Source organism: Puma concolor, chromosome C1 (genome assembly GCF_028749965.1).
Source record: "Puma concolor isolate L17-30 chromosome C1, mPumCon1.1.hap2, whole genome shotgun sequence".
Lineage (NCBI taxonomy): Eukaryota > Metazoa > Chordata > Mammalia > Carnivora > Felidae > Puma > Puma concolor.
This window is the reverse complement of record NC_141674.1, coordinates 44362153-44377666: the sequence shown is the minus strand read 5'-3', so window position 1 is coordinate 44377666 and position 15514 is coordinate 44362153. Positions and strand designations below refer to the sequence as shown.

The window sequence follows — 15514 nt, the reverse complement described above, 5'->3', positions numbered from 1 at the left end:
ACCATTAAGTTGTATACATCAAGTAGATAAATTTTATGTAAATTATATCTCAATAAAGCTGGTTAAAGAAAAAACCAACCTGCCTAAAGCTCCTCTATATCATCAGCACCATCAATATTCAAAATAGGAATTGTGTTGGACAATAACATATGATAGAACGAGTTAAGATGGCAGAGAAGTAGAGGGACCAAGATTTTCCTCATCCCTCAAACAACAGCTGTATTGAGGTCAGATCACTTGGAACATCCAGGAAATTGATCTGTAGAGTGGTAGGAGGATCTCCACAGTTGGAGGGAAACAGCCTGGCAGGATCGAGGTGCGTGTATGTGAATTGGGAGAGATATAATGGTATAGGCACAGAGGGGAGGGAACCCTTTCTGTGGAGAGACAAAAGGGAGAAAAAGAAAGAGGGGTTGTGAAAGTGCAGCATTGGATTAGCACAAGAGGAAAACCTCTCTGTACCATGGACTGGGGAACGAGAAATATGGAGAGTGCCCTTTTCTTTTTTGCAAACAGCCTTATGAGCTGAAACTCAGAGGTTCAGAAGTGCACGACTCTCTCCGAAGCAAAGCTTGGAGCCATGGTGCACGCTCCTGGGGAGGAAGGAGAAGGCCCTAGAGTGCAGAGCACAGTGTAGGGATCTCAGGGGTGCACTGGGAGAGAACAGTCCCCTTCCAAGGTACTTTGGGAAGAGTTTATTGCCTCCACAAGGATAAAAGACTCTGCAGGTGCCACCCAAAGGCCTTTTATCAGAAGGGCAGAGCGCCTCTACTCTGGAACAGGGAAGAGGAGCCACACGGTGCAGGGCCCTTTAAGGCTTGGGGTTTTGAATCCCAGCTGAGCGCCTGGGAAGTGAGGGAGAAGTGTGAAGCAGGGCAAGCCGCCTGCCCCAGTGAGGGCTGCCTGAATAGCATGGTTTGAGATAACTGTTCAGTGGAGGAGAGATTGGGGTGTCGCCATTTTCCCCCCAACACCAATATGGTGGGACTTCAGAGAGCAGCACAGCAGCCCCCAGTGGAGACAGACCCGCTTACACCAAACCCCGCCCCTCCGCACCTGGTAAGTGTTTATCTACTGGAGCCAGACTTACTGACTCAAGGCAGCCAGCCTCTCCTCCAGACCAGCACAACCACAGGTCCCAGGCACCAACAGACAACTGTTTGTTTCTTTTCTTTTCTTTTCTTTTCTCTTCCTTTCTTTCTTTTCTTTTCTTTTTCTTTCTTCACTCTTCTTTTTTTTCTTTGGGAATCAGGCTCATAGTTTCTGATTTTTTTTTAATTTTTTAATGTTTATTTATTTTTGAGAGACAGAGACACAAAGTGCAAGCAGGGGTGAGCAGAGAGAGAGGGAGACACAGAATCCGAAGCAGGCTCCAGGCTCTGAGCTGTCAGCACAGACCCCAACAAGGGGCTAGAACCCACAAACTGGGATCACGACCTGAGCCAAAGTCGGACTCTCATCTGACAGCCTCCCAGGTGCCCTTGATGTGTTTTTGATCAAATTATAAATATATAACTTTTGACCATTTTTATTCTCTTCTTTTTCCACCTATTCTCTTTCTTCTTCTTTATTTTCCTGTCTCTTTCTCTGGATTTAGCCTTATAGTTTTTTCATTCTCTTTTTGGTTTTCTTTTCTCTCTTTTCATGTTTCTCTTTTTGTGGGATCAGGCTCCCCATTGCTTTCCTTTTTTTCCCCCAGGGTTACTTCCATGAACAAATCAAAGCACACAACCCCCACTACAAGCAAGGAGGAGCTCTGCAGAAGACTGACCAGTGGGACAGAGCAGCCAAAATGCAACAACAGAATGCATCCCACATATATCAAAAACACCTCCTGAAGCACCAGGCCCTGGACAGTGTATGACCCCTTTTTAATACAGTAGTACTTACAGGTGCAGGAAACATAACAAGCCTTCAAAACATGCAAAACCCAGAAACTTAGCCAAAATGACAAAACTGAGGAATCCTCCCCAAAAGCCAAGAAGAAATCACAGCCAGGAAATTGCTCAAAACAGATGTAAATAATACATCTGAACAAGAATTTATAATAATAGTCCTAAGACTAATAGCTGGGCTTGAAAAAAACATAGAAGACACCAGAGAAACTCTTCCTGCAGTAATCAAAGACCTAAGATCTAGTCAGAATGAATTTAAAAATGTTATAACTGAGATGCAAAATAAACTAGAAACAGTGACAGCAAGGATGGAAGCAGCAGAGGAAAGAATAGGTGAAGTAGAAGATAAAAATTATAGAAAATAATGAAGCTGAAAAAAAGAGGGAAACAAAATTACGAGATCACTAGGGGAGAATTAGAGAACTAAGTGATTCCATGAAACAAAACAGTATCTGTATCATAAGAATTCCAGAAGAAGAAGAGTGAGAGAAAGGGGCAGAAGGTTTATTTGAACAAATTATAGTTAAGAATTTCCCTAAACTGGGGAAGAAAACAGGCATCCAGTCCAAGAGGGACAGAGAACTCCCTTCAAAATCAACAAAAAACGAGTCAACACCATGACATATCATAGTGAAACTGGCAAAATACAGATAAAGAGAGAATTCTGAAAGCAGTTAGGGACAAACGGGCCTTAACCTACAAGAGTAGACACATAAGGTAAGTAGCAGACCTGTCCACTGAAACTTGGCTGGCCAGAGGGAGTGGCAGGAAATATTCAATGTGCTGAATAGAAAAAAATATACAGCCAAGAATTTTTTATCCAGCAAGGCTATCATTCAAAATAGAAGGAGAAATAAAGACATTCCCAGACAGACAAAAACTAAAGGAGTTCATGACCACTAAACCAGCCCTGCAAGAGATCCTAAGGGGGACTCTGAGTGGAAAGCAACAAAGACTACAAAGGACCAGAGAGCTTCACAACAAACATGAAATCTACAGATAACACAATAGCGCTAAATTCGTATCTTTCAATAACCAGTCTGAATGTAAATGGACTAAATGTCTCAATCAAAAGACATAGAGTATCAGAATAGATTAAAAAAAAAAACAACAACAACAAGATCCATCTCTATGCTGCCTACCAGAGACTCATTTTAGACCTGAGGACACCTGCAGATTAAAAGGAAGGAGATGGAGAACCATCTATCATGCTAATGGATGTCAAAAGAAAGCCAGAGTAGCCATACTATCTTCAGACAAACTAGATTTTAGGACAAAGACTGTAACAAGACATGAAGAAGGGCATCATAACATAATGAAGGGGTCTGTCCATCAAGAAGAGCCAACAATTATAAATATTTATGCCCCCAACATGAAAGGCCCCAAATATATAAACCAGTTAATCACAAACATAAGCAAACCTATTGATAATAATACCATAATTGTAGGAGACTTTAATACTCCACTTACAACAATGGACAGATCATCTAGGCAGAAAATCAAAAAGGAAACAACAGCTCTGAATGACACATTGGACCAGATGGACTTAACAGATATATTCAGAACATTCATCCTAAAGCAACAGAATACATCTCTGCTGTCAGCACAGAACCTGCTTCGGATCCTCTGTCTCCCCTCTCTCTCTCCTTCTCTCTCAAAAATAAATAAATGAACATTCTAAAGCAGCAGAATATACATTCTTCTTGAGTTCACATGGAACAGTCTCCAAAATAGATCACATAATAGGTCACAAAACAGCCCCCAAAGGTACAAAAAGATTGAGATCATACCATGCATATTTTAAGATCACAACACTATGAAACTTGAAATTAATCACAAGAAAAACTTTTAAAAGCCCCCCAATACATTGAGGCTAAAGAACATCCTACTAGAGGGGTGCTTGGGTGGCTCAGTCCGTTGAGCATCCGACTTTGGCTCAGGTCATGATCTCACGGTCCATGAGTTTGGGCCCCACATCGGGCAGCTCAGAGCCTGGAGCCTGCTTCAGATTCTGTGTCTCCCTCTCTCTCTGCCCCTCCCCCATACATGCTCCATTTCTCTCTGCCTCTCAAAAATAAAGAAAACTAATTTAAAAAGAACATCCTACTAAAGAATGAATTGGTTAATCAAGAAATTAAAGAAGAAATTTTAAAAATACATAAAAGCAAATGAAAATGAAAACACGACAGTCCAAACCCTTTGGGATGCAGCAAAAGCAGTCCTAAGAGGACGATTCAGGCAAGAAAGTTCCCAAATACACAACCTGACCTTAGACCTAAAGGAGCTAGAAAAGGAACAGCAAGTAAAGCCCAAAGCCAACAGAAGAAGGGAATACAAATTAGAGCAGAAATTGGGGCACCTGGGTGGCTCAGTTGGTTAAGCGTCCAACTTCAGCTCAGGTCATGATCTCACAGCCCATGAGTTCGAGTCCTGTGCCGGGCTCTATGCTAACAGCTCAGAGCCTGGAACCTGCTTCAGATTCTGTGTCTCCCTCTCTCTGTTCCTTCCCCGCTTGTGTTCTGTCTGTCTGTCTCTCTCTCAAAAATAAACATTAAAAAAATTTTTTAAGTAGCAACAACAACAAAAAAGATTAGAGCAGAAATAAGTGATATAGAATCCAAAAAAAAAACCAAAACAGTAGAGCTGGTTTTTAAACTAAGAGCTGGTTTTTTGAAATAATAAACAAAATCGATAAACCTGTAGACAGACTTCTCAAAAAGAAAAGAGAGAGGACTCAAATAGATAAAATCACAAATGAAAGAGGAGAGATCACAACCAACGCCATAGAAATACAATTATAAGAGAATACTATGAAAAATTATATAGCAACAAACTGGATAATCTGGAAGAAATAACAAATTTCTAGACACTCACACACTACCAAAACTCAAACAAAGAGAAATAGAACATTTGAACGGACCAGTAACTAGCAAAGAAATTCAGTTGGTTATCAAAAATCTCCCAACAAATAAGAGTCCTGGGCCAGATGGCTTCCCAGAGGAATTCTACCAGATATTTAAAGTATAGTTACTATCTATTCTTCTCAAACTGTTCCAAAAAATATAAATGGAAGGAAAGTTTCCAAACTCATTCTATGAAGCCAGCATTACTTTGATTCCAAAACCAGACAAAGACTCCACTAAAGAGGAGAATTACAGGCCAATATCCTTGATGAATATGGATGCAAAAATTCTTAACAAGATACTAGCAAATCAAATTCAACAGTACATTAAAAAAAGTATTCACCATGATCAAGTGGTTATTCCTGGGCTGCAGGGCTGGTTCAATATTCACAAATCAATCAACATAATACATCACATTAATAGAAGAAAGGATAAGAACCATATCATCCTGTCAATAGATGCAGAAAAACCATTTGACAAAATACAACATCGCTTTTGATAAAAACCCTCAAGAAAGTTGGGATAGAAGGAACATACCTTAACATCATAAAAGTCATATATGAAGGGCCCACAGCTAATACCATCCTCAATGGGGAAAAACTGAGAGCTTTCCCCCTGGGATTAGGAACACAACAGGGATGTCCACTCTCACCACTGTTGTTTAACATAGGGTTGGAAGTCCTAGCCTCAGCAATCAGAAAACAAAATGAAAAAAAAGGCAACCAAATTGGCAAAGAAGAAGTCGAACTTTCACTCTTCACAGATGATATGATGTTCGACATGGAAAACCCAAAGACTCCACAAGAAGAAAAAAAAAACTGCTAGAGCTGATACATGAATTCAGCAAAGTTGCAGGATATAAAATCAACGTGCAGAAATTAGTTGCATTTCTATACACCAATAATGAAGCAACAGAAAGAGATATCAAGGAATTGGTCCCATTTACAATTGCACCAAAACCCATAAAATACCTAGGAATAAACCTAACCAAAGATGTAAAAGATCTGTATGCTGAAAACTATTGAAAGTTTATGAAAGAAATTGAGGAAGACACAAAGAAATGGAAAAAACATTCCATGCTCGTGGATTGGAAGAACAAATATTGTTAAAATATCGTTACTACCCAAAGCAATCTACACATTCAATGAGACCCCGCTCAAAATAACACCAGCATTCTTCACAGAGCTAGAAAAAACAATCTTAAAATTTGTATGGAACCACAAAAAGACTCTAAATAGCCAAAGTAATGTTGAAAAAGAAAACCAAAGCTGGTGGCATCACAATTTGGGACTTCAAGCTGTATTACAAAGCTGTAATCATCAAGACAGTATGGGTATTGGCACAAAAACAGATATATAGATCAGTGGAATAGAATAGAGAACCCAGAAATGGATCCACAAATATATGGCCAACTAATCTTTGATAAAGCAGGAAAGAGTGTCCAATGGAAAAAAGACAGTCTCTTTAGCAAATGGTGTAGGGAGAACTGGACAGCAACATGCAGAAAAATGAGAAACTATACCACTTTCTTACACCATACACAAAAATAAATTAAAAAATTAATGAAAGACCTAAATATGAGACAAGAGACCATCAAAATCCTACAGAAGAAAATAGGCAGCAACCTGTTTGGCCTCAACTGCAGCAACTTCTTAACTTGATATGTCTCCAGAGGCAAGGAAAATAAAAGCAAAAATGAACTATTGGGACCTCACCAAGATATGCTTCTGCACAGCCAAGGAAACAATCAACAAAACTAAAAGACAACTGACACAGAATGGGAGAAGATATCTGAAAATGACCTATCAGATAAAGGGTTAGTATGCAAAATCTATAAAGAACTTACCAAACTCAACACCTGAAGAATAAATAACCCAGTGAAGAAATGAGCAGAAGACATGAACAGACACTTTTCCAAAGAAGATATCCAGATGGCAAACAGACACATGAAAAGATGCTCAACATCACTCATCATCAGGAAAATACAAATCAAAATAACAATGAGATACCACCTCACACCGGTCAGAATGGCTAAAATTAATAACTCAGGACACACCAGTGAGGATGTGGAGAAGGGGGAACACTTTTGCACTGTTGGTGGCAATGCAAACTGGCACAGCCACTCTGGAAAACAGTATGGAAGTTCCTCAAAAAAAAAAAAATTAAAAATAGAAGTACCCTACAGCCTAGCTATTGTACTACTAGGAATTTATACAAAGGATACAAAAATGCTGATTTGAAGGGACACATGCACCCCAATGTTTATAGCAGCAATATCAACAATAGCCAAATTATGGAAAGAGCCCAAATATCCAACAACAGTTGAATGGATTAAGAAGATGTGGTATATGTAAGGGCACTGGGGGGGCTCAGTCGGTTAAGCGTCTGACTTCAGCTCAGGTCATGATCTCACAGCTTGTGAGTTCAAGTCCCGTGTCAGACTCTATGCTGACAGCTCAGAGCCTGGAGCCTGTTTCAGATTCTGTGTCTCCCTCCCTCTGCCCCTTCTCCACTCATGCTCTGTCTCTGTCTGCCACTCAAAAATGAATAAATGTTAAAAAAAAATTTTAAGTACCTAGGAATTAACCTATCAAAAAAAAAAAAGGCATTAGATCTATATGGAAATTTTTTTAATTTTAGCAAAAGATATATCCAACATAAAGAAGAACTTGAATAAATGGATAAATTAATAACATACCAATAAAAATTCCAGAAAGGCTTTTTGAAGACCTAGACAAATATACTATAAAATGCATACGGAAGGGAAGCCTGGCTGGCTCAGTCAATGGAGCATATGATTCTTGATCTAGGGGTCATGAGTTGAAGTCCCATGTTGGGTGTAGAGACTACTTAAAAACAAAATCTTAAAAAAATAATAAAAATAAGGGCACCTGGGTAGTTCAGTCAGTTAAGTGTCTGACTTGGGCTCAGGTCATGATCTTGAGGTTCGCAGTTTGAGCCCCGCATCGGGCTAAGCTTGCTGCCCGGGCTGTGCTGAGCTGTCAGCACAGAGCCTGGAGCTTGCTTTGGATTCTGTGTCTCCCTTTCTGCCTTCCCCTCCCCTGCTCACGCTCTGTCTCTGTCTCTGTCTCTCTCTCTCAAAAATAAATAAACATTAAAAAAATAAAATAAAACCCAGCAATTGCACTACTAGGTATTTATCCAAGGGATACAGGTGTGCTGTTTCGAAGGGACACATGCACCCCAATGTTCATAGCAGCGCTATCAACAATAGTCAAAGTATGGAAAGAACACAAATATCCCTCAATGGATGAATGGATAAAGAAGATGTGGTATATATATACAATGGAGTATTACTCGGCAATCAAAAAGAATGAAATCTTGCCATTTGCAACTACGTGGATGGAACTGGAGGGTATTATGCTAAGCAAAATTAGCCAGTCAGAGAAAGACAAATATCATATGACTTCACTCATATAAGGACTTTAAGAGACAAAACAGATGAACATAAGGGAAGGGAAGGAAAAATAATATAGGAATAGGGAGGGGGACAAAACATAAAAACTCTTAAATATGGAGAACAAACTGAGGGTTGCTGGAGGGGTGGTGGGAGGGGGGATGGGCTAAATGGGTAAGGGGCACTAAGGAATCTACTCCTGAAATCATTATTGCACTATATGCTAACTAATTTAGATGTAAATTTAGAAAATAAAAATTTAAAAATAAATAAATAAATAATTTTTAAAAATAACATAATTAAAGACAATAATAAAATGTATATGGAAGAAAGAGGGTCTACTAATAACCTCCAGGACACAGTGTGGATGCTGTTGTCCTCAGAATAATTTTGCGAAGAACTTCAAAGAGGAATTCTCACCCTACCAGATACATACTATATCTTTATAAAGACATATTTACAAAGCCGTGGTATTTTTTAAAAAAATCACAATATAGAATTGGCTCATGAACAAACAAAAATATTTGGAGATATAAATAATTGGAAAAAGATCTTTACATCAAAAATTGATAAGGGACTAATTTATAGAACTCCTGCATATCACAGGTGAGGTACAGGCTCCAGACAGGATTTCAAGTCGTTGCTCAAGTTGGAATATCAAACACTCAACAGAAGTGAGCTGAGCCCGGAGTCCGCATGCGCCACTGGTCAAACTTTTTTTTAATGTTATTTATTTTGAAAGAGAAAGAGAGAGAGAGAGTGTGACCGTGGGAGGGGCAAAGAGTGAGGGGGACAGAATCGGAAGTGGGCTCCAGCCTCCGAGCTGTCAGCACAGAGCCCAGCACAGGGCTCGAACTCACAAACCATGAGATCATGACCTGAGTTGAGGTTGGACCCTCAACCGACTGAGCCACCCAGGAGCCCCTCCACTCGTCAAACTTAGCAACCTGAGAAGCCAGGTCTGAAATTTAACTAGAAAGAAAGAGGCATACATTTCAAAAGAAATGTATTGTTAGTTATTGGACACATAATTTGGACATAATAAAAATATTATGACATGGGGATATTACAGTTAAGGAAATTGACGCTCATAGAAAGTAGTTTGTCCCAAGTCACACAGCAAGCAGAGTCTGAGCACTGGATCTCTTGTGGGTAATTAATATATTGCATGTTGTCCATTGTATGCTGTTCCCTTCCTCTCCCTTCTCTTCTCCTCTCCTCTCCTCCCCCCAACTCCCTGCCCTGCAAGACTGAATACAAAATTCTTCCAGGGAATTGCCCTCTCTGGGGCCATCACCCTTGCCATACTCACCCTCTGGGATGCTTTGGAAGGCTGTGGTGTCCTTGTCCATGGTATTATAGGTGGGGAACCCCAGCGAGAACTGGCCTGTCTCAGTGCCAACCATCTCATCCCAGCTCCCCAGATTCTTGTCCAAGGGTATGGCATGGATGCTATTGTCCTCAAAATAATCCTGCTGGCTGCTCGGTGTCAGGGTAGAGGTGTCACTGAAGATGAGGCTGGAACCCAGGCTGAGAGTCTCATTGGAGCCCAAGATCAGAGTCATACACGAGGGTGGAGAAAGGGTGGAGCTGGGTCCACGGGTGCTGGAATGCAGGCTGATACTATTGCTGGAGCCAGGAATCAGGGTCAAGCATGAGGCTTGAGTGATGGTCATGTTCAGGTCAGACCTGAGATTGTTATTTGAAGCCACATTGATGGTTCCCTTGGAACTCGTGTTCCAGGCTGTACCCAAAACTCCTTTTGAGACAGATCCAGAGCTGTTATGTGAAACCACAGTGATGGTCTCGTTGACATCTGGGATCAGGGTCCCACAAGAACCTGGACCCGCATTGAGGTACAGCTTGGAGGTGTTTCTTGAGCCCACACTGTGTAGCTGGTTGGAGTCAGAGTCCAGAGAAGAATTTGAGGTTGGAATAAGGAGAGCTTTTGAGCTTGACCTACAGACACAGTGGCCCACTACCAGGGCTTCTCTTGAACAGGGCCTTAGAAATGGGTTTGCATCAGTCCTGGAAGGACTGGAGTTACTCTGACCCACATCAAAAATCTTGCTTGAGAGAGAGTTGAAAGCCTCCTCAGAACTGAGCCCAGAGTGCTTCCCTGAGCTCAGATCTTGGGCCTCAGTAGAGCTGGGGCTCAGCACAAGGTTTGGGGCTGGACCCAGGACCCCTTGTGAGTCAGGCCTTGAGACGTGATTTGAATTCAGGCCCAGGGCTTCACCAGAGTAGGAAGTGGTGATCTGGAGGGGGACTGGGGGCACAGTCTGGCTGTCACCAGGCCTGGGGGTGTTACCAGACACCAGGCCAGGGGCCTCCTCTGAGACAGGACTCAGAGTTGAATTGAGATCTGGAACAAGATCTGAGCCAGGATTCAAGGGTGGGTTCAAGAGAGGAACAAGGCCCATGTCTGTGTGGGGCCCAGAGATAGTGCTGGAGCCTGAATCTGGGGCCTCTGCCAGGCCGAGACTGGGAGTCATGTTCGAGCTTTCACAGAGGACCAGATTAGCCCCTGGGCTCAGAGCCATGCCTGGTCTGGAGGTCTCTCAATGCCACTGCCCCTTCTCTCCAAAAGCCAACTGTTGAACGCTCTACAATGCTCCTGAGAGGAAGAAAAGCAAATTCAGCCACACTTCACCTTTTAAGCCATGCTTAAAACCTTCCCACGGCTCCCCACTATCCTTAGGATGAAGGCCCTTGTGTGATTTCCCAGGTCCTTGTGACCATGCCCAGTCCACCTTTACAGCCCCATCTACACAGCTTTCCCCCTCGTGCTGTCAGTGCCAGCTGTATCCCCTGGGTTTCTCTGACCACACCCTGCTTCCTCTCAGCTATGGGCCCTTAACAAATACAGTTCCCTTGGCTCGGAACCTCGTGTCACTGTCCTTTGCCAAGTGCACTCCTCCCAGCAAAATATTCACCCTACTTTATTCCAATGACCCATTTAGTGTTCTAGCCTGTGCTAGAGGTGGCAAGGACTGTGCTTCCCTTAGTCCCTGGGACATCCCCAGCATCTAGCACAGTGCCAGGTATAGAGTAGAAGTCCACAAATACTAGACAAATGAGGCCTCACCCACCAAAGGTAGAAAAGGGGAAGGAGGAGCCTCCTTACAGGTTACCCTACTTCCAGCCTAAATTTCTAGAACTACTCTGCAAATGGCTGTGACACTAGATTCCCAAAACGGCCCTGGTAGAGCTGCCCACTGCCATTGACAGTTTGCCTGTTCTGGGTGAGGCAGGCCACATGGAGGAGAACCCGAGACAATCCTCAAAACCACAGCCTGCCTCACCCCAGCAATCGGCCTGCCCAGTGAGCTCCCCGGTGCCCCCACCCTACCCCACTTCCACACTTGGGCTCCTCTCCCTGTGGGACTCACTGGGACAGCTCACCTGCATTCATGGTGTTCTTAAGCAGGAGTGGGCCCCTGGGAGAAGACACAGAAGAAGACTGAGTCAGGTGAAATATGTTTTCTCAATGCTTACCGAGCAAAGTCTACAAGCCAGGCATGCACTCCTGCTAACCAAATGCTGCCCGCCCCCCCCCCCCCCCCCCCGCCTCCGCTTCAACACACACACAGAGTCCTGGAAGTTAGATATTATTGTTCCATTACATACTTAAGGAAGTGGAGGTCAAGGAGAGGAAGGCCACCCATCCTACTGGCCCTCAGGGAAGCCAAGACCATCTCTTTAGGCCACCCATCTACCTAAACTCCTCCATGGCTTTCCATCGTCTTCAGGACAGCATCTCCAATCCTCAGCAGGACCTAAAAGACCCTTCTGTGTCTGGCCTTAACTCCCCTTTCACCATTCTTGCCCCTCCAACTCCCTTCCCCATTCCATTCCACCACCCTTCAACTCTTCTGTGTGTCTCCAAAGAGCTAGGCTCCCGGGTTAGGTCTGGGCCTTCCAAAGGTTGGGCGTACCCTTCTCCAGACTCCTTCCCCTGGCCAGCACCTGTGGCTTCACCCTTCAAATTTCAGCTTAAGAGCCTTCTAGGTCCCCCAGACAGGTGAGGTCCACTTGTAAGTTCCCATGGTATCTGGTCCACTTCCCCCATCACACACGTTTCCCCACTAGGCAGCAAGATCTCTAAGAGTCTAACACAGCCCCTGGCACACAGTCACTGTTCAATGAATAAGTTTGTTACTTCATCTCGTTATTTCTTCTTCACTCGCTCATTTATTCTTTCACTTGCTCATTTTGTCACTTACTCATTTCTTATTCATTCATACACTAACCCATTCACGAAATCATTTACTCACTCTACAAATTTTGCTGTGCATCTATCGCTTGGCTTTGAAAAGACCAGAGATTTGGAGTCAGATGGTTCTGGGTTCATCTTCTTACTAGTCTGAGTGAACTTGGGCAAGAGACTTTCCCCCTCTGGCCCTCATCCTGCTATTCTCTAAAATGGAAAGTGTAAAGCCTGCCACCTAGAGTGGTTATAGTTTCAGTGCCTGGCACAGAACATATGGCCTGAAACATACTACCTGAAATATAAAAATCCAGAACTCCTTGCTTGTACAGTCTTTTACTAAGGGTACTGCACTTAAGTTTGTGTTCACACTTTTGTCTTCTTTTACTTAAAGAAGAGCCTTAAAAAAAATCTTCAGGTTCTGGAACACCTGGGAGGCTCAGTCAGTTAAGCGTCTGACTTCAGCTCAGGTCATGATCTCATAGTCCGTGAGTTCGAGCCCCACGTCAGGCTCTGTGCTGACAGCTCAGAGCCTGGAGACTGTTTCGGATTCTGTGTCTCCCTCTCTCTCTGCCCCTCCCCTGCTCATGTTCTGTATCTCTCTGTCTCAAAAATAAATAAAAACATTAAAAAACATTTTTTTTTAAATCTTCAGGTTCCAAAAACCCTAGATCTTCCCTTTGTCACCCCTCCCACACCTGTGTGCATGCTGTGTGTGTGTGTATGCACACACGCGTGCTTGCAAACACACACACACACACATACCATAGTTATCAAAGACAGGCATTTTCAACCTGGAAAAATATGCATCAAGTGCAGCCTATGATGCTGTGAGTAGGATTTTGGAAGGCCTGAGTGGTTTGGGCTGTGGAAAAGAGTAACCTCTACCTCCCTGACACAGCAGATGCCCCAGTGACTGGGGCAGCTCATGCCTCACCCTCCACCAAAGGGACGTTGTGCATTGGGAAGAGTGGGATTTTTGGGGCTCTGATGGGACACAGGGAGTCAAAGGAGCTCACTACTGACTCAACAGCCACAGGCTACCTATTGGCCTTTGCTTCCAAGCCTTGGGCCCCAAGGAGGGAGTGCAGAGAACAGCCATAAAACAGCGAATCCTGTCCAAGACTGAGAGAATCATTGACTGATTCCCATCCTTTCTCACTGAACCCTTCCAGGACTTGAACAAGGGTTGGTGGAGCCCTCAGGAGGTGTAACTATCAGTGAATCTTCCACTTCCTCATTCAGAACACATTTATTAGATGCATGGGCCTGGAATATGTTAGGCAATCATGAGTATGCACTCACACACATACATGTGCACACACACACACACATCTGATATTGGGACACCTCACGCCTAGAGAATACAAAACAGAGCTTGCTATCTTTCTCCTAAATCAGACCTTCCTATTCTCTTCCATTTCCAGGAACTGGCACTACCACAGCCAGAAATGATAGCATCCTTCACTACTCTCTCATTTGCTGTACCCAATTTTGGCCGAGTTCTGCCAATTCTGGCTCCAGAAAAGTTCCCCAATACCATCCCATATCTCCATCTCCACTGCCAGACCCTAGTGCAGCTTCCATTGCTTAAGTCTGGGTCTTGGAATTGCACTTGAAACAAGGGTTCCTGTATCTAAGGACTGCTCCCAACAAACCATTATCCAAACTGAGCTAAATTATCTTTAAAAGTGCACTCAAGAGTGACCTGAGGTGATCTCTGAAAATGGTTCACTATTCACTTGGTCCAGAAAACTCAACAAAATCATATAAATCAGGAGGTTGAAATCGTGTTCACTTTAAGAACATACATGAAACTACTCATACCATCAAGGTATGCATATCCAAAAAGCCACCAAGTATCTGAAAGATGTCACTTTGTAGAAGCAATGTGTGCCATTCTGTAACTACAGTCGTGGAATTAGTAGGTGTGCCCAGGCCAAATAGTGGGGCCGGACACAGGGTCGGTGGCCCAAAGGGTGCTGAATTTTTACTGCACACACTTAAAAATGCAGAAAGTAATGCTGAACTTAAGGGTTTAGATGCAGATTCTCTCAGCGTTGAGCACATCCAGGTGAACAAAGCCCCCAAGATATGTCATAGAACTTACAGGGCTCACTGTTGGATTAATCCATACATGAGTGCTCCCTGCCACCCTGAGATGATCCTGACTGAAAAAGAGCAGATTATTCCTAAACCAGAGGAGGAAGTCGCACAGAAGAAAAAGATATCCCAGAAGAAACTGAAGAAACAAAAACTTATGGCCCGGAAGTAAATTCTGCATAAAATAAATGCAAATAAAAGTAAAAAAACCAAAAAACAAAAAACAAAACTTCATTCAACAGTGTGGTACTGACATAAGGATAGACATACAGACAAATGGAATAGAATTCAGAGTCCAGAAATAAATCCATGCATTTATGGTCAATTAATTTTTTTAAGTTTGTTCATTTATTTTGAAAGAGAGAGAAACAGACAGACAGAACAAGTGGGGGAGGGGCAGAGGGAGGGGGATAGAGGATCCAAAGCAGGCTCTATGCTGACAGCAGAGAGACTGATGCGGAGTTCAAACTCACGAGCCTTGAGATCATGACCTGAGCTGAAGTTGGGTGCTCAACTGACTGAGCCACCCAGGTGCCCCATATGGCCAATTAATTTTTGACAATGATGCAATTCCATTCAATAGAGGTAGAATAGTCTCCTCAACAAATGGTGGTGGGACAACTAGGTTAAACATGCAAAAGAATAATATTGGACCCTTACTTCACACCATATACAAAAATTAACTCAAAAGGATTAAAGACCTAAACATAAAAGCTAAAATTATGAAGTTCTTAGAAGATATCATAGGGGTAAATCTTCACGACCTTGGATCTGGCAATGGTTTCTTAGATATGACACCAAAAGCACAAGCAGCAAAAGAAAAGAGTAAATTAGACCTTAACAAAATTAAAAACTTGTGCATCAAAAGACAGTATTGGGGCACCTGGGTGACTAAGTCAGTTAAGCATCTGACTCTCGGTTTTGGCTTGGGGATGATCTCTCGGTTTGTGAGTTCAAGCCCCACATTGGGGTCCACGCAACATTG

General features: G+C 42.9%; 1 protein-coding gene across 3 annotated transcripts in view; it reads right to left on the bottom strand.

Annotated features, from left to right (window-relative positions):
* The window catches only part of MROH7 (maestro heat like repeat family member 7), a 59450-nt gene that overhangs the window by 38835 nt on the left and 5101 nt on the right, over positions 1-15514 (bottom strand). For all 3 annotated transcript variants that reach the window (XM_086717067.1, XM_086717069.1, XM_086717068.1), the window contains exons 2-3: positions 11622-11656; positions 9529-10833 (exon numbers count right to left, since the gene is read on the bottom strand). In XM_086717067.1, the coding sequence (XP_086573193.1) occupies positions 9529-10759 (1231 nt within the window). In that variant the 5' untranslated portion in view covers positions 10760-10833; positions 11622-11656. The remainder of the gene's footprint in view (positions 1-9528; positions 10834-11621; positions 11657-15514) is intronic.